The sequence below is a fragment of the Salvelinus namaycush genome, unplaced genomic scaffold (assembly GCF_016432855.1).
Source record: "Salvelinus namaycush isolate Seneca unplaced genomic scaffold, SaNama_1.0 Scaffold544, whole genome shotgun sequence".
Lineage (NCBI taxonomy): Eukaryota > Metazoa > Chordata > Actinopteri > Salmoniformes > Salmonidae > Salvelinus > Salvelinus namaycush.
In genome coordinates this window covers 121,447-141,837 of record NW_024061247.1, presented here as the reverse complement: position 1 = coordinate 141,837, position 20,391 = coordinate 121,447, and the positions used below count along the sequence as shown (strand labels likewise).

The window sequence follows — 20,391 nt, the reverse complement described above, 5'->3', positions numbered from 1 at the left end:
CCATCCAACCAACTACCTCATCCCCATATTTGTTTTGTTTTTCTGCTCTTTTACACACCAGAATCACTATAATGACATCACAATACCCCATAATGACATCACAATACCCCATAATGACATCACAATACCCCCCACACCAGTATTTCTACTTGCACATCCTCATCTGCACATCTATCACTCCAGTGTAAATCTGCTAAATTGTAATTACTTTGCTACTATTGGCCTATTTATTGCCTTACCTCCTTACTTCATTTGCACACACTGTCTACAGATTTTTCTATTGTGTTATTGACTGTACGATTGCTAATCCCATGTGTAACTCTGTGTTGTTGTTTTTGGTTACACTGCTTTGCTTTATCTTGGCCAGGTTGCAGTTGTAAATGAGAAATTGTTCTCAACTGGCCTACCTGGTTAAATAAAGGTAAAATAAAATAAAAAACTATGGGGGAGTGGTTGCTTCCTACAAAAGTACAAAATGTGTGCATTTCTAGCCATCTTTGAAAAGCCAGTCAGGTAAGGAGCTTTTTTATGTCTTAAAGGGGCGGTGTTGTATTTTGAGAGAGGCTTGAATTAGCTAGATAGCCAATAGGCAGGGCATAGCATAATTTGTCTGATTCTCTGTAATAACGGCATGGGAATAATAATACAAGTGGTTTTCTGTATCAAACAACACATTCAGTCACCTCCTTGTCTGAAGGATAAGTGGATAAACAGGTTAATGTCAAGTCCTGCATGTGTTTTTCAAAGGTCTCATGGAATGTAGGCCTACATTGAACACCACATATTGGCTGCTACTGTAGACTGAATAATAGAACAGCTATTTCCATGTTAAAATGTTATGAGATGGATTTTCTCCACTGTTTTTGATGGTAGGCCACTCTGGTAGGCCTACATTATGATCAAATAGCCACAGTAGGCTACTTGGCCACTGTTAAAACTGTAACTTAAAGCGGGTACAGCCTCAGTGTTCACAGTAAAACTGTAACTTAGTGGGTACAGCCTCAGTGTTCACAGTAAAACTGTAACTTAGTGGGTACAGCCTCAGTGTTCACAGTAAAACTGTAACTTAGTGGGTACAGCCTCAGTGTTCACAGTAAAACTGTAACTTAGTGGGTACAGCCTCAGTGTTCACAGTAAAACTGTAACTTAAAGCGGGTACAGCCTCAGTGTTCACAGTAAAACTGTAACTTAAAGCAGGTAAAGCCTCAGTGTTCACAGTAAAACTGTAACTTAAAGCGGGTACAGCCTCAGTGTTCACAGTAAAACTGTAACTTAGTGGGTACAGCCTCAGTGTTCACAGTAAAACTGTAACTTAGTGGGTACAGCCTCAGTGTTCACAGTAAAACTGTAACTTAAAGCAGGTACAGCCTCAGTGTTCACAGTAAAACTGTAACTTATAGTGGGTACAGCCTCAGTGTTCACAGTAAAACTGTAACTTATAGTGGGTACAGCCTCGGTGTTCACAGTAAAACTGTAACTTATAGTGGGTACAGCCTCAGTGTTCACAGTAAACGTGCGCTGGAAGTTGCACAGAATTTTCACAACCTTCAAGTTTGTGCTCAGCAGACCTTAAATTTGCTCAGTGGTAGAAATTGAGGTAACATTTGACATAATATGCACATACATTACAGCCTGGAACACTGTGTGGTACACTGGGCATGATGTGTTAGTTTACTCTGAGTTTCATTTGCTAATTTTATCCCTAAACCAATAATGTTTCTTAATAAATACCCCTAATATGTAATATTTTGTTTCTTAATTGTCGCAGAGGTTACCATCGCGATGGCATCACCATGGTCTGGTAAAGTCCCTTTTAAACTTTTAGTAAACACAGACATACACATACAGGATCTAGTGAATGTCTACACCCGCTTTGCAGTCTTCGCATTTTGCTGCCTTAAAGTTAAGTAAAAAAGGAATTAAATTATATGTTTTTGCCTTCAGATCTACACAAACCTATTCCACATATTCAAAGTGAAAGAAAGTTGTTTCTGTTTTAATATTTTGTTTCTTAATTGTAGAGAATGTCGCAGATATTCGCATTGCAAGAGCACTATCGTCAGGTAAAGTCCCTTTAAAGTAAAAGTGTACACACACATGCACACACAGGACCAAGTGAAAGTCTACACACGCTTTGCACGGTTTTCACAGTTTGCTGCCTTAAAATTAAGTAAAAAAGGAATTAAATTGTTTTTTTCTGACAGATCTACACAAACATATTCCACATATTCAAAGTGAAAGAATGTATTGATTGTGTATGTCTTCACACCCCAGAGATCATACTTGGCGGAAACACCCCAGAGATCATACTTGGTGGAAACACCCCAGAGTTCATACTTGGTGGAAACACCCCAGAGATCATACTTGGCGGAAACACCCCAGAGATCATACTTGGTGGAAACACCCCAGAGTTCATACTTGGTGGAAACACCCCAGAGATCATACTTGGTGGAAACACCCCAGAGATCATACTTGGTGGAAACACCCCAGAGTTCATACTTGGTGGAAACACCCCAGAGTTCATACTTGGTGGAAACACCCCAGAGATCATACTTGGCGGAAACACCCCAGAGTTCATACTTGGTGGAAACACCCCAGAGTTCATACTTGGTGGAAACACCCCAGAGTTCATACTTGGTGGAAACACCCCAGAGTTCATGCTTGGTGGAAACACCCCAGAGATCATACTTGGTGGAAACACCCCAGAGTTCATACTTGGTGGAAACACCCCAGAGATCATACTTGGCGGAAACACCCCAGAGTTCATACTTGGTGGAAACACCCCAGAGTTCATACTTGGTGAAAGCCTCTTTGGGGAAGGTGTCAGAATCAAAAGACCCTGGGACTATCCCAGGGACAAGAAAGCCTGGGACTGTCCCAGGGACAAGAAAGCCTGGGACTGTCCCAGGGACAATAAATTATTGAACTATCCCAGGGACAAGAAAGCCTAATTACACACATGTGAATGCCAAAGACACACCAGAATGGCTGTTGAGTGCTCCTGAATGGCCCAGCCTCAGTTCTGACTTTAATCTGCTTAAAATACCAGAAACAATGTTTGAATATTGCTGTCCATCAAAGATTTCCAACCAAATTTACTGTGCTTGAATATTTTTGACAAAAACAATGGATATATGTCGCCCTAAGAGTTGGGGTAGGTTGGTAGAATCTTATTCAAAATGATCCACAGCTGTAATGGCTGCCAAAGGTGCTTCCACCAAGTAGTAACTCTGGGGGGGATGAAGTCTAGACATCCTAATTCTCTATTTCATAGTAATGTGTAACATTGTCTATCATTTTCCTTTAACTTTAAATCTAATTTCATCTCTTTTTAGATGTAATTTTAAGGCAGCAAAATGTGAAGATTGTGCAAGGGGTAGACTTTCACTAGCGACTGTATACTAAACATTTTGTATACACACATTTATACACAAACACAGATATCCACACTCACCCACCGACAGGCCTACTGTACATATGTTTATATACATATTATACTGAAACACATTGACTAAATCCCCATCGTTTACATATTATACTGAAACACATTGACTAAATCCCCATCGTTTACATATTATACTGAAACACATTGACTAAATCCCCATCGTTTACATATTATACTGAAACACATTGACTAAATCCCTATCGTTTACATATTATACTGAAACACATTGACTAAATCCCCATCGTTTACATATTATACTGAAACACATTGACTAAATCCCCATCGTTTACATATTATACTGAAACACATTGACTAAATCCCCATCGTTTACATATTATACTGAAACACATTGACTAAATCCCCATCGTTTACATATTATACTGAAACACATTGACTAAATCCCCATCGTTTACATATTATATTGAAACACATTGACTAAATCCCCATCGTTTACATATTATACTGAAACACATTGACTAAATCCCCATCGTTTACATATTATACTGAAACACATTGACTAAATCCCCATCGTTTACATATTATACTGAAACACATTGACTAAATCCCTATCGTTTACATATTATACTGAAACACATTGACTAAATCCCCATCGTTTACATATTATACTGAAACACATTGACTAAATCCCTATCGTTTACATATTATACTGAAACACATTGACTAAATCCCCATCGTTTACATATTATACTGAAACACATTGACTAAATCCCCATCGTTTACATATTATACTGAAACACATTGACTAAATCCCCATCATTTACATATTATATTGAAACACATTGACTAAATCCCCATCATTTACATATTATACTGAAACACATTGACTCAATCCCCATCGTTTACATATTATACTGAAACACATTGACTAAATCCCTATCGTTTACATATTATACTGAAACACATTGACTAAATCCCTATCGTTTACATATTATACTGAAACACATTGACTAAATCCCCAGCGTTTACATATTATACTGAAACACATTGACTAAATCCCCATCGTTTACATATTATACTGAAACACATTGACTAAATCCCCATCGTTTACATATTATACTGAAACACATTGACTAAATCCCCATCGTTTACATATTATACTGAAACACATTGACTCAATCCCCATCGTTTACATATTATACTGAAACACATTGACTAAATCCCTATCGTTTACATATTATACTGAAACACATTGACTAAATCCCCATCGTTTACATATTATACTGAAACACATTGACTAAATCCCTATCGTTTACATATTATACTGAAACACATTGACTAAATCCCTATCGTTTACATATTATACTGAAACACATTGACGAAATCCCTATCGTTTACTTTGCTTATTCTATCTCTAGAACAATGTCTTAATAAATACCATTAACGTATTCCATTTTGTTTTCTAATTGTAGATCTACATGCGTTCCTCTCAGGCTAGTCGGGTAAGATCCATTTAAAAGAACTATCACCATTCAAAATGAGAATTACACACAATAAATCGGATATAATAATATATTAATAATGTATTATTTAATGTGCTAGACTTACATTTTGCTCAAAGCTCTACTATATGAGAGAATTAAGACTGTGACTGTGAATGTTGTCGATATTGATAATCTTTGTCTCACAGTGTATTGTGATGGCCAGTTCCTCCTCCATCTTGGGAAAATGGGAAATCAGGTCCTGCAACGACACACACGGCTTCATCTGTCAGCGTAAAGTTGGTGAGCAAAGACATTCTTTTACTTCCTCTTCTTTCTCTCTCCTCCTCTTCTTCCTCTTCTTTCTCTCTCCTCCTCTTCTTTCTCTCTCCTCCTCTTCATCTTCCTCTTTCTCTCTCCTCCTCTTCTTTCTCTCTCCTCCTCTTCTTCCTCTTCTTTCTCTCTCCTCCTCTTCTTCCTCCTCCTTTTTGTCTCCGTCCTCGGCCCTCTGATTTGTAATTTGACTAAGTGTTGCTCTGCCCTCCTAGACTCAGGCATCCCAGTCCCGGCGCCAACAGTGTTACCTAGAGGCTGGGTGAAGCTGGCCAACGACTCCTACAAGGTGCTGCCCCAGAACAGGACATGGCACGAAGCCCGGGTGCAGTGTGAGGCTGAGGAGGGCCAGCTGGCTAGCACCCTGGATGAACTGTCAGCAGCTTACCTGGAGCTGCAGGCTCTGAAGCTGCAGACACCACTGTGGATTGGACTCAATAGGAATGAGGTATAGTACTAGCTGTCTCTTCAGGTGCAACAGACTCCTCATCAGAATAGGCAGGTTATTGGTACTGTTGGATTCTGGGTGAAACTTTGAACATTTCTATACTAGAGACATGATGGATCATAAGTAATACTATCGTATCTGAGGGTTGATGGAGAATGGTTGTCACATCAGAAGTAACAAGGTGCTTCTACACTTGCATTGCTTGCTGTTTGGGGTTTAAGGCTGGGTTTCTGTACAGCACTTTGTGACATCAGCTGATGTAAGAAGGGCTTTATAAATGAATGTGATAAATTTGATCGAAGTTATCTGTAGGAGCCAGACGGCTTTGGAATGTGCTGGGTGGGCGAGAAGAAGTCACAGGATTGTTGTAGGGGATACAGGTGGGTTTCAACCAAAGGGTCGTTTACAGCACCACAAAACGGTGTTCTTCTGAGATAAAGCCTAGGCGTTCAGATTGTCAGGAAAGGCTAGTGTACTGTAATATAACATGGTGGTCAGATTGTCAGGAAAGGCTAGTGTACTGTAATATAACATGGTGGTCAGATTGTCAGGAAAGGCTAGTGTACTGTAATATAACATGGTGGTCAGATTGTCAGGAAAGGCTAGTGTACTGTAATATAACATGGTGGTCAGATTGCCAGGAAAGGCTAGTGTACTGTAATATAACATGGTGGTCAGATTGTCAGGAAAGGCTAGTGTACTGTAATATAACATGGTGGTCAGATTGTCAGGAAAGGCTAGTGTACTGTAATATAACATGGTGGTCAGATTGTCAGGAAAGGCTAGTGTACTGTAATATAACATGGTGTTCAGATTGTCAGGAAAGGCTAGTGTACTGTAATATAACATGGTGGTCAGATTGTCAGGAAAGGCTAGTGTACTGTAATATAACATGTTTTTATCCCAACGCGACTTACAGTCCTGTGTGAATACATTTTGGTATGGGTGTCCACCAGCAGGAATCAAACCCACGATCGTGAAGTTGGAAGCGCCGTGCTCTACCAACTGACTTACAGCTGTAGTGGTTTGATTTTTCAGACGCAAGGCTACTTCAGGTGGATGGACGGCTGGCCCTTGAGCCTGTCCCGGTGGGCACAAGACGAGCCCAGCAGAGACCGGCCCTGTGTCTATCTGGATGTGGAAGGCACCTGGAAGACAGCCCTTTGTAACCACACCTACCCCAGTGTGTGTAAGCAATCCCTAGGTGAGAAGGTCAATGACCCCAGTGTGTTAGTAGTCCCCAGGTTAGACAGGTACCTACCGCAGTGTGTTAGTAGTCACCAGGTGAGACAGGTTCCTACCCCAGTGTGTTAGTAGTCCCCAGGTGAGACAGTCACCTACCCCAGTGTGTTAGTAGTCACCAGGTGAGACAGTCACCTACCCCAGTGTGTTAGTAGTCCCCAGGTGAGACAGGCACCTACCCCAGTGTGTTAGTAGTCACCAGGTGAGACAGGCTCCTACCCCAGTGTGTTAGTAGTCACCAGGTGAGACAGGCTCCTACCCCAGTGTGTTAGTAGTCACCAGGTGAGACAGGTACCTACCCCAGTGTGTTAGTAGTCACCAGGTGAGACAGTCACCTACCCCAGTGTGTTAGTAGTCACCAGGTGAGACAGGTACCTACCCCAGTGTGTTAGTAGTCACCAGGTGAGACAGGCTCCTACCCCAGTGTGTTAGTAGTCACCAGGTGTGACAGGTACCTACCCCAGTGTGTTAGTAGTCACCAGGTGAGACAGGTACCTACCCCAGTGTGTTAGTAGTCCCCAGGTGAGACAGGTACCTACCCCAGTGTGTTAGTAGTCACCAGGTGAGACAGGCTCCTACCCCAGTGTGTTAGTAGTCACCAGGTGAGACAGTCACCTACCCCAGTGTGTTAGTACTCACCATGTGAGACATGTACCTACCCCAGTGTGTTAGTAGTCACCAGGTGAGACATGTACCTACCCCAGTGTGTTAGTAGTCCCCAGGTGAGACAGTGACCTACCCCAGTGTGTTAGTAGTCACCAGGTGAGACAGTCAGTGTGTTAGTAGTCACCAGGTGAGACAGGTACCTACCCCAGTGTGTTAGTAGTCTGCAGGTGAGACAGGCTCCTACCCCAGTGTGTTAGTAGTCTGCAGGTGAGACAGGTACCTACCCCAGTGTGTTAGTAGTCACCAGGTGAGACAGGCTCCTATCCCAGTGTGTTAGTAGTCACCAGGTGAGACAGGTACCTACCCCAGTGTGTTAGTACTCACCATGTGAGACATGTACCTACCCCAGTGTGTTAGTAGTCCCCAGGTGAGACAGGTACCTACCCCAGTGTGTTAGTAGTCACCAGGTGAGACAGGTACCTACCCCAGTGTGTTAGTAGTCACCAGGTGAGAAGGTCACTGACCCAAGTGTGTTAGTAGTCCCCAGGTGAGACAGTCACCTACCCCAGTGTGTTAGTAGTCACCAGGTGAGACAGGTACCTACCCCAGTGTGTTAGTAGTCCCCAGGTGAGACAGGTACCTACCCCAGTGTGTTAGTAGTCACCAGGTGAGACAGGTACCTACCCCAGTGTGTTAGTAGTCACCAGGTGAGACAGTCAGTGTGTTAGTAGTCACCAGGTGAGACAGGCACCTACCCCAGTGTGTTAGTAGTCACCAGGTGAGACAGGTACCTACCCCAGTGTGTTAGTAGTCCCCAGGTGAGACAGGTACCTACCCCAGTGTGTTAGTAGTCCCCAGGTGAGACAGGCTCCTACCCCAGTGTGTTAGTAGTCACCAGGTGAGACAGTCACCTACCCCAGTGTGTTAGTACTCACCATGTGAGACATGTACCTACCCCAGTGTGTTAGTAGTCACCAGGTGAGACATGTACCTACCCCAGTGTGTTAGTAGTCACCAGGTGAGACAGTCACCTACCCCAGTCTGTTAGTAGTCACCAGGTGAGACAGTCACCTACCCCAGTGTGTTAGTACTCACCATGTGAGACATGTACCTACCCCAGTGTGTTAGTAGTCACCAGGTGAGACATGTACCTACCCCAGTGTGTTAGTAGTCACCAGGTGAGACAGTCACCTACCCCAGTGTGTTAGTAGTCACCAGGTGAGACATGTACCTACCCCAGTGTGTTAGTAGTCCCCAGGTGAGACAGTGACCTACCCCAGTGTGTTAGTAGTCACCAGGTGAGACAGGTACCTTCCCCAGTGTGTTAGTAGTCCCCAGGTGAGACAGTGACCTACCCCAGTGTGTTAGTAGTCACCAGGTGAGACAGGCTCCTACCCCAGTGTGTTAGTAGTCCCCAGGTGAGACAGGTACCTACCCCAGTGTGTTAGTAGTCACCAGGTGAGACAGGTACCTACCCCAGTGTGTTAGTAGTCACCAGGTGAGACGGTCAGTGTGTTAGTAGTCACCAGGTGAGACAGGTACCTACCCCAGTGTGTTAGTAGTCACCAGGTGAGACAGGTACCTACCCCAGTGTGTTAGTAGTCCCCAGGTGAGACAGGTACCTACCCCAGTGTGTTAGTAGTCACCAGGTGAGACAGGCTCCTACCCCAGTGTGTTAGTAGTCACCAGGTGAGACAGTCACCTACCCCAGTGTGTTAGTACTCCCCAGGTGAGACAGGTACATACCCCAGTGTGTTAGTAGTCACCAGGTGAGACAGGTACCTACCCCAGTGTGTTAGTAGTCACCAGGTGAGACAGTCACCTACCCCAGTGTGTTAGTAGTCACCAGGTGAGACAGTCACCTACCCCAGTGTGTTAGTAGTCACCAGGTGAGACAGGTACCTACCCCAGTGTGTTAGTAGTCACCAGGTGAGACATGTACCTACCCCAGTGTGTTAGTAGTCACCAGGTGAGACAGTCACCTACCCCAGTGTGTTAGTAGTCACCAGGTGAGACATGTACCTACCCCAGTGTGTTAGTAGTCCCCAGGTGAGACAGTGACCTACCCCAGTGTGTTAGTAGTCACCAGGTGAGACAGGTACCTACCCCAGTGTGTTAGTAGTCACCAGGTGAGACAGTCACCTACCCCAGTGTGTTAGTAGTCACCAGGTGAGACATGTACCTACCCCAGTGTGTTAGTAGTCACCAGGTGAGACAGTCACCTACCCCAGTCTGTTAGTAGTCACCAGGTGAGACAGTCACCTACCCCAGTGTGTTAGTACTCACCATGTGAGACATGTACCTACCCCAGTGTGTTAGTAGTCACCAGGTGAGACATGTACCTACCCCAGTGTGTTAGTAGTCACCAGGTGAGACAGTCACCTACCCCAGTGTGTTAGTAGTCACCAGGTGAGACAGGTACCTTCCCCAGTGTGTTAGTAGTCCCCAGGTGAGACAGTCACCTACCCCAGTGTGTTAGTAGTCACCAGGTGAGACAGGTACCTACCCCAGTGTGTTAGTAGTCCCCAGGTGAGACAGGTACCTACCCCAGTGTGTTAGTAGTCACCAGGTGAGACAGGTACCTACCCCAGTGTGTTAGTAGTCACCAGGTGAGACAGTCAGTGTGTTAGTAGTCACCAGGTGAGACAGTCAGTGTGTTAGTAGTCACCAGGTGAGACAGTCAGTGTGTTAGTAGTCACCAGGTGAGACAGTCAGTGTGTTAGTAGTCACCAGGTGAGACAGTCAGTGTGTTAGTAGTCACCAGGTGAGACATGTACCTACCCCAGTGTGTTAGTAGTCACCAGGTGAGACAGTCAGTGTGTTAGTAGTCACCAGGTGAGACAGTCAGTGTGTTAGTAGTCACCAGGTGAGACAGTCAGTGTGTTAGTAGTCACCAGGTGAGACAGGTACCTACCCCAGTGTGTTAGTAGTCTGCAGGTGAGACAGGCTCCTACCCCAGTGTGTGTAAGCAATCCCTAGGTGAGAAGGTCAATGACCCCAGTGTGTTAGTAGTCCCCAGGTTAGACAGGTACCTACCGCAGTGTGTTAGTAGTCACCAGGTGAGACAGGTTCCTACCCCAGTGTGTTAGTAGTCACCATGTGAGACATGTACCTACACCAGTGTGTTAGTAGTCACCAGGTGAGACATGTACCTACCCCAGTGTGTTAGTAGTCACCAGGTGAGACATGTACCTACCCCAGTGTGTTAGTAGTCACCAGGTGAGACAGGTACCTACCCCAGTGTGTTAGTAGTCACCAGGTGAGACAGGCTCCTACCCCAGTGTGTTAGTAGTCACCAGGTGAGACAGGTACCTACCCCAGTGTGTTAGTAGTCACCAGGTGAGACAGGTACCTACCCCAGTGTGTTAGTAGTCACCAGGTGAGACAGGTACCTACCCCAGTGTGTTAGTAGTCACCAGGTGAGACAGGTACCTACCCCAGTGTGTTAGTAGTCACCAGGTGAGACAGGTACCTACCCCAGTGTGTTAGTAGTCACCAGGTGAGACATGTACCTACCCCAGTGTGTTAGTAGTCACCAGGTGAGACAGTCACCTACCCCAGTGTGTTAGTAGTCACCAGGTGAGACAGGTACCTACCCCAGTGTGTTAGTAGTCACCAGGTGAGACAGGTACCTACCCCAGTGTGTTAGTAGTCACCAGGTGAGACAGGCTCCTACCCCAGTGTGTTAGTAGTCACCAGGTGAGACAGGTACCTACCCCAGTGTGTTAGTAGTCACCAGGTGAGACAGGCTCCTACCCCAGTGTGTTAGTAGTCACCAGGTGAGACAGGTACCTACCCCAGTGTGTTAGTAGTCACCAGGTGAGACAGGTACCTACCCCAGTGTGTTAGTAGTCACCAGGTGAGACAGGTACCTACCCCAGTGTGTTAGTAGTCCCCAGGTGAGACAGTGACCTACCCCAGTGTGTTAGTAGTCACCAGGTGAGACAGGTACCTACCCCAGTGTGTTAGTAGTCCCCAGGTGAGACAGGTACCTACCCCAGTGTGTTAGTAGTCACCAGGTGAGACAGTCAGTGTGTTAGTAGTCACCAGGTGAGACAGGTACCTACCCCAGTGTGTTAGTAGTCACCAGGTGAGACAGGTACCTACCCCAGTGTGTTAGTAGTCTGCAGGTGAGACAGGCTCCTACCCCAGTGTGTTAGTAGTCACCAGGTGAGACAGGTACCTACCCCAGTGTGTTAGTAGTCCCCAGATGAGACAGTGACCTACCCCAGTGTGTTAGTAGTCCCCAGGTGTGACATGTACCCACCTCAGTCTGTTAGTAGTCTCCAGGTGAGACCTGTACCTACCTCAATGTGTTAGTAGTCCCCAGGTGAGACAGGCTCCTACCCCAGTCTGTTAGTAGTCACCAAGTGAGACAGTCACCTACCCCAGTGTGTGAAAGCAGCAGGGAGGGAAGGATCCTATTGGTTGGTCCTTATGCAGCGCCGTAATACCATTGGCTAGTTTCTCCCAGAGAGGAGATCCTATTGGTGGATCCCTGTGCAGTGCTGTAATTCTTTTGGTTGGTTCCCTCCACAGCTGTCCCGCCCACGGCCCCACCCCAGTACCCCGGGGAGTGTATCCAGATGGAGGAGGAGGAGGAGATCAGTGGTATGAACATCCCCTGGTACTGGTTGCCTTTCAGAGGGCACTGCTACAGCTTCGTCATTGACGACATAGAGTGGACCGACGCCTCCACCAGCTGTACAAGTAAAGGTAGGAGGAGCCTCAAAGCCAAGGGTGTGTCTAAAAATGCCGCCCTTTTGAATACCCGGGATGCATTAGGAACACAGACTGATACACCTAATGCATTAGGACACAGCCTGATACACCTATCTAATGCATTAGGAACACAGACTGATACACCTACCTAATGCATTAGGACACAGACTGATACACCTACCTAATGCATTAGGACACAGACTGATACACCTACCTAATGTATTAGGACACAGACTGATACACCTACCTAATGTATTAGGACACAGACTGATACACCTAATGCATTAGGACACAGACTGATACACCTATCTAATGCATTAGGACACAGACTGATACACCTATCTAATGCATTAGGACACAGACTGATACACCTATCTAATGCATTAGGACACAGACTGATACACCTATCTAATGCATTAGGAACACAGACTGATACACCTAACTAATGCATTAGGACACAGACTGATACACCTATCTAATGTATTAGGACACAGACTGATACACCTACCTAATGTATTAGGACACAGACTGATACACCTAACTAATGTATTAGGACACAGACTGATACACCTAACTAATGTATTAGGAACACAGACTGATACACCTACCTAATGCATTAGGAACACAGACTGATACACCTAACTAATGCATTAGGAACACAGACTGATACACCTAACTAATGCATTAGGACACAGACTGATACACCTAACTAATGTATTAGGACACAGACTGATACACCTAACTAATGTATTAGGAACACAGACTGATACACCTACCTAATGCATTAGGACACAGACTGATACACCTACCTAATGGTTTTACATCCTGGCGTGGAGTGAGCGGGTGCACACTTCAGGGAGAAAAGGAGAGAATTGGGATCCAGTATTTCATGAACTGTGCACTTCTTTGGACAGAACAAACCGTGAAGAAAGTGGAGAAGCATTAATTCAAATATTGTGTGTGAAGGGGCGTCCCTGGTGAGCATCGAGGATCCTGAAGAACTCGGCTTCATAAAGAGCAACCTGGAGTTTCTGAAAGACAGCTCCTCTTCCTTCTGGATAGGCCTGTACAAAACACACCTAGGTAACTACCAATCCTTCTAGATAGGCCTGTACAAAACACACCTAGGTAACTACCAATCCTTCTAGATAGGCCTGTACAAAACACACCTAGGTAACTACCAATCCTTCTGGATAGGCCTGTTCAAAACACACCTAGGTAACTACTCTTCCTTCTAGATAGGCCTGTACAAAACACACCTAGGTAACTACCAATCCTTCTAGATAGGCCTGTTCAAAACACACCTAGGTAACTACCAATCCTTCTGGATAGGCCTGTTCAAAACACACCTAGGTAACTACCAATCCTTCTAGATAGGCCTGTACAAAATATACCTAGGTAACTACCAATCCTTCTAGATAGGCCTGTTCAAAACACACCTAGGTAACTACCAATCCTTCTAGATAGGCCTGTACAAAACACACCTAGGTAACTACCAATCCTTCTAGATAGGCCTGTACAAAACACACCTAGGTAACTACTCTTCCTTCTAGATAGGCCTGTACAAAACACATCTAGGTAACTACCAATCCTTCTAGATAGGCCTGTACAAAACACACCTAGGTAACTACCAATCCTTCTGGATAGGCCTGTACAAAACACACCTAGGTAACTACCAATCCTTCTAGATAGGCCTGTACAAAACACACCTAGGTAACTACCAATCCTTCTAGATAGGCCTGTACAAAACACACCTAGGTAACTACCAATCCTTCTAGATAGGCCTGTTCAAAACACACCTAGGTAACTACCAATCCTTCTGGATAGGCCTGTTCAAAACACACCTAGGTAACTACCAATCCTTCTAGATAGGCCTGTACAAAACACACCTAGGTAACTACCAATCCTTCTAGATAGGCCTGTACAAAACACACCTAGGTAACTACCAATCCTTCTAGATAGGCCTGTACAAAACACACCTAGGTAACTACCAATCCTTCTAGATAGGCCTGTACAAAACACACCTAGGTAACTACCAATCCTTCTAGATAGGCCTGTACAAAACACACCTAGGTAACTACCAATCCTTCTAGATAGGCCTGTACAAAACACAACTAGGTAACTACCAATCCTTCTAGATAGGCCTGTACAAAACACACCTAGGTAACTACCAATCCTTCTGGATAGGCCTGTACAAAACACACCTAGGTAACTACCAATCCTTCTGGATAGGCCTGTACAAAACACACCTAGGTAACTACCAATCCTTCTGGATAGGCCTGTACAAAACACACCTAGGTAACTACCAATCCTTCTAGATAGGCCTGTACAAAACACACCTAGGTAACTACCAATCCTTCTAGATAGGCCTGTACAAAACACACCTAGGTAACTACCAATCCTTCTAGATAGGCCTGTTCAAAACACACCTAGGTAACTACCAATCCTTCTAGATAGGCCTGTACAAAACACACCTAGGTAACTACCAATCCTTCTAGATAGGCCTGTACAAAATACACCTACACTTTTATAATAAAAGGGTTCCAAAATGGTTCTTCGGCTGTCACCATGGGAGAACCTTGGTAATAGCCCTTTTAGGTTCTAGATATAACCATTCTCTGTAAGAGTGTAGGTAACTACATGACTAACAACAGACCCTGTTGCAGGTCAGTGGAAGTGGCTGGACCAAACAGTGCTGGACTACATTAACTGGGCAGAGGGACAGCCTCAGGACTCTTACAATATGTATGGATATATGCGATCCTCCGATGGGACCTGGAGCACTGCCCCCAGATGGGCTGATAAACCATACATCTGCAAGAAGCCCAAAGGTGAGACAGAGCATACATCTGTAGGAAAGACGAGGGTGAGACAGACCGTACATCTGTAGGAAAGACGAGGGTGAGACAGACCGTACATCTGTAGGAAAGACGAGGGTGAGACAGACCGTACATCTGTAGGAAAGACGAGGGTGAGACTGACCATACATCTGTAGGAAAGACGAGGGTGAGACAGACCATACATCTGTAGGAAAGACGAGGGTGAGACAGACCGTACATCTGTAGGAAAGACGAGGGTGAGACAGACCGTACATCTGTAGGAAAGACGAGGGTGAGACAGACCGTACATCTGTAGGAAAGACGAGGGTGAGACAGACCGTACATCTGTAGGAAAGACGAGGGTGAGACAGACCGTACATCTGTAGGAAAGACGAGGGTGAGACAGACCGTACATCTGTAGGAAAGACGAGGGTGAGACAGACCGTACATCTGTAGGAAAGACGAGGGTGAGACAGACCGTACATCTGTAGGAAAGACGAGGGTGAGACAGACCGTACATCTGTAGGAAAGACGAGGGTGAGACAGACCGTACATCTGTAGGAAAGACGAGGGTGAGACAGACCGTACATCTGTATGGCTCTATTACAATATCCACACAACTTTCTTTCTCACTCCATAGTGTAGTACACATATGAATGTCAATAGAACTATAGGGAATGAATGGCCTTGATGAAGAATTATTTGAGCAATTAGGATAATAGGCTTGGTTTCATGCATGTTAACATCAGAAGCCTCCCTAAGTTTGTTTTACTCACTGCTTTAGCACACTCCGCCAACCCTGATGTCCTTGCCGTGTCTGAATCCTGGCTTAGGAAGGCCACCAGAGATTTCCATACCCAACTACAACATTTTCCGTCAAGATAGAACTGCTAAAGGGGGAGGAGTCACAATCTACTCCAGAGAGAGCCTAAAAAGTTAATACTTTCCAGGTCTATGCCCAAACAGTTCAAGCTTCTAATTTTTTTAAATTAATCTCTCCGGAAATAAGTCTCTCACTGTTGCCTCCTGTTATAGACCCCCCTCAGCTCCCAGCTGTTCCCTGGACACCATATGTGAATTGATTGCCCCCCATCTATCTTCAGAGTTCGTTATGTTAGGTGACCCAAACTGGGATATGCTTAACACCCTGGTAGTTCTACAATCTAAGCTAGATGCCCTCAATCTCACACAAATCATCAAGGAACCCACCAGGCACAACCCTAAATCCGTAAACATGGGCACCCTCATAGATATTATCCTGACCAACTTGCCCTACAAATACACCTCTGCTCTCTTCAAGTCAGGAAAGCAAAGGCTAGCTTTTCAAACAGAAATTTGCATCCTGTAGCTCTAACTCCAAAAAGTTTTGGGACATTGCAAAGTCTATGGAGAATAAGAGCACCTCCTCCCAGCTACTCACTGCACTGAGGCTAGGAAACACTGTCACTACCAATAAATCCACGAGAATCGAGAATTTCAATAACCATTTCTCACCGGCTGGCCATTCTTTCCTCCTGGCTACCCCAACCCCGGCCAACAGCTCCACACCCCCCGCAGCTACTTGCCCAAGCATCCCCAGCTTCTCCTTCACCCAAATCCAGATTGCAGATGTTCTGAGAACTGCAAAACCTGGACCCGTACAAATCAGCTGGGCTAGACAATCTGGACCCAATCTTTCTAAAATTATCCGTCGCCATTGTTGCAACCCTTATTACCAGTCTGTTCAAACTTTCTTTCGTATCGTCCGAGATCCCTAAAGATTGGAAAGCTGCCGCGGTCATCCCCCTCTTCAAAGGTGTTGACACTCTAGACCCAAACTGCTACAGACCTATATCCATCCTGCCCTGCCTTTCTAAAGTCTTCGAAAGCCAAGTGAACAAACATATAACCGACCATTTCGAATCCCGCCGTACCTTCTCCGCTGTGCAATCTGGTTTCCGAGCTGGTCACGGGTGCACCTCGGCCACGCTCAAAGTACTAAGCGATATCATAACCGCCATCGATAAAAGACAGTACTGTGCAGCCGTCTTCATCGACCTGGCCAAGGCTTTCGACTCTGTCAATCACCGTATTCTTATTGGCAGACTCAACAGCCTTGGTTTCTCAAATGACTGCCTCGCCTGGTTCACCAACTACTTCTCAGACAGCGTTCAGTGTGTCAAATCGGAGGGCCTGTTGTCCGGACCTCTGGCAGTCTCTATTGGGGTACCACAGGGTTCAAGTCTCGGGCCGACTCTTTTCTCTGTATACATCAATGATGTCGCTTTTGCTGCTGGTGAGTCTCTGATCCACCTCTACGCAGACGACACCGTTCTGTATACTTCTGGCACTTCTTTGGACACTGTGTTAATAAAACTCCAAACGACCTTCAACGCCATACAACACTCCTTCCGTGGCCTTCAACTACTCTTAAATGCTAGTAAAACTAAATGCATGCTCTTTAACCAATCGCTGCACGCACCTGCCCGCCCGACAAGCATCACTACTCTGGACGGTTCCGACTTAGAATATGTGGCCAGCTATAAATACCTAGGTGTCTGGTTAGACTGTAAACTCTCCTTCCAGACTCACATTAAGCATCTCCAATCCAAAATTAAATCTAGAATCGGCTTCCTAATTCTCAACAAAGCCTCCTTCACTCACGGCACCAAACATACCCTCGTAAAACTGTCTATCCTACCGATCCTCGACTTCGGCGATTTATTTACAAAATAGCTTCCAACACTCTACTCAGCAAACTGGATGCAGTCTATCACAGTGACATCCGTTTTGTTACCAAATCACCTTATACCACCCACCACTGCGACCTGTATGCTCTAGTCGGCTGGACCTCGCTACATATTCGTCGCCAGACACACTGGCTCCAGGTCATCTATAAGTCGATGCTAGGTAAAGTTCTGCCTTATCTCAGCTCACTGGTCACGATAACAACACCCACCTGTAGCACGCGCTCTAGCAGGTATATCTCACTGATCATCCCCAAAGCCAACATGTCCTTTGGCCCCCTTTCCTTCTTCCAGTTCTCTGCAGCCAGTGACTGGAACAAATTGCAAAAAATCACTGAAGCTGGAGTCTTATATTTCCCTCGCTAACTTTAAACATCAGCTATCTGAGCAGCTTACCAATCGCTACAGCTGTACATAGCCCATCTGTAAATAGCCCACCCAATCTATCTACCTCATCCCCATATTGTTTTTATTTACTTTTCTGCTCTTGCGCCCCAGTATTTCAACCTGCACATCATCATCTGCTCATCTATCACTTGCTAAATTGTAACTACTTCACTACTATGGCCTAATTATTGCCTTACCACCTCATGCCATTTGCACACACTGTATATGGACTTTCCTTTTTGTTCTATTGTGTTATTGACTGTACGCTTGTTTATTCCATGTATAACTCTGTGTTGTTGTTCGTGTCGCACTGCTTTGCTTTATCTTGGCCAGGTTGCAGTTGTAAATGAGAACTTGTTCTCAACTAGTTTACCTGGTTAAATAAAGGTAAAATAAAAAATAGACAGCGTTGGACCTCTTAATAATATCTTGTTAATAGTCCTCTCTGTTCCACCTCCAGTTCTACCAGAAACACCACCAACAACTGGTGAGTCATGAATGAATGAGCCGATCAATCAATCAACCCATCCATCCATCCGTCAACCCATCATCCATCCTTCAATCAAACAGTCAATGAATGATCAGTCCATTAACCACTCTGTTGATTAACCACTCTGTCCATTAACCACTCTGTCGATTAACCATTCTCTTGATTAACCACTCTGTCGATTAACCATTCTCTTGATTAACCACTCTGTCCATTAACCACTCTCTTGATTAACCACTCTGTCCATTAACCACTCTGTCCATTAACCACTCTGTCGATTAACCACTCTGTCGATTAACCACTATGTCCATTAACCACTCTGTTGATTAACCACTCTGTCCATTAACCACTCTGTCGATTAACCACTCTGTTGATTAACCACTCTGTCCATTAACCACTCTGTCCATTAACCACTCTGTCCATTAACCACTCTGTCCATTAACCACTCTGTCCATTAACCACTCTGTCGATTAACCATTCTCTTGATTAACCACTCTGTCCATTAACCACTCTCTTGATTAACCACTCTGTCCATTAACCACTCTGTCCATTAACCACTCTGTCGATTAACCACTCTGTCGATTAACCAATCGGTCGATTAACCTCTCGGTCAATTAACCACTCTGTCATATCAGTCAACCCATAGCCATACTGTAATATTTATTCCTGTGATCCTGCAGTGCCTCAGAAGGCAGATCAGAGGCGTGTGTATTCAGGACTGGCAGTGGTGGTGGTATTGGCTGCCATGTGTCTGATGGGCCTCACAGCCTTAATGCTCTACAAGAAGACCGGCCGTCCCCTGCCCTCCTTCACCAAACCCCTGGTCTTCAGCGCAGACCAGAGTGCCTTCGACAACCCCCTCTACACGGAGCCCGTCACCGAGGTCGACCCCAGCATGGTGGACACTAGCCAACTGGTCAACCATATGGAGGCTCAGCCAATGATCACTTTGTGATTGGAGAGAGTCAAGGGGAGAGTCAAGGGAGGAGTCAAGGGAGGAGTCAAGGGAGGAGTCAAGGGAGGAGTCAAGGGAGGAGTCAAGGGAGGAGTCAAGGGAGGAGTCAAGGGAGGAGTAAGGTTAAAGATCCAACTCAGGTTTGGACAAGTCATATTTACGTGCACAAGCTTTGGAAAATAATAAACAAATTCGTTGGACCAGCACTGTTGCTAACTAGCTTCACTGATGTTTCACATTTTTCCCCATTTATGCAAAGACTTCTGGGAAATTAGAATCCTCTTGTCTCGACCTTCACATTCTGGACCTAGGAATCAGGGGATGTGCGGTGAGATCTGAGGCCGGTTAGGCACTTTCTATTGGACCTGCTGCAGTAACTCTCTCGCATTGGGGACAGTGTGTGTCAGGTCATGCTGGAACAAGAAGCTGAGAAGCTGTCTAGGTGATTTGTCTCCGTTTTTGTGAACTTTACAATCCCACAAGATTAGCCTTAAAAGGTTGATTCAGGATTTTGGCAATGATTGATACCATTTTTATGTCTCTATGTCCAGTATGAAGGAAGTTAGAGGTAGTTTCGCGAGCCAATGCTAACTAGAATTAGCGCAATGACAGTCAGTCTATGGGTATCTGCTATCTAGAAGGATTGGTCATTGCGTTAATGCATGCTAGTAGATACCTATAGACTTCCAGTCTTTTAGTTTAGTTTATTAATTCGACCATTTAAAAAAAAAACAAGCACACATAAAACTTGTAAAAGCCATACATGCATGAATAAAATCATA

General features: G+C 45.0%; 1 protein-coding gene across 1 annotated transcript in view; it reads left to right on the top strand.

The window, feature by feature from the left end:
- Positions 1-20,361, top strand: part of LOC120041797 (macrophage mannose receptor 1-like) — a gene marked incomplete at its 5' end in the record, with an annotated part of 40,970 nt that extends 20,609 nt beyond the window's left edge. Inside the window, 10 exons of the mRNA XM_038986662.1 lie at positions 1,769-1,801; positions 4,876-4,905; positions 5,094-5,187; positions 5,433-5,665; positions 6,704-6,869; positions 12,053-12,229; positions 13,202-13,318; positions 14,902-15,066; positions 18,628-18,654; positions 19,335-20,361. Coding sequence (XP_038842590.1) covers positions 1,769-1,801; positions 4,876-4,905; positions 5,094-5,187; positions 5,433-5,665; positions 6,704-6,869; positions 12,053-12,229; positions 13,202-13,318; positions 14,902-15,066; positions 18,628-18,654; positions 19,335-19,609 — 1,317 coding nt within the window. The remainder of the gene's footprint in view (positions 1-1,768; positions 1,802-4,875; positions 4,906-5,093; positions 5,188-5,432; positions 5,666-6,703; positions 6,870-12,052; positions 12,230-13,201; positions 13,319-14,901; positions 15,067-18,627; positions 18,655-19,334) is intronic.
- Positions 20,362-20,391: the final 30 nt, after the last annotated feature.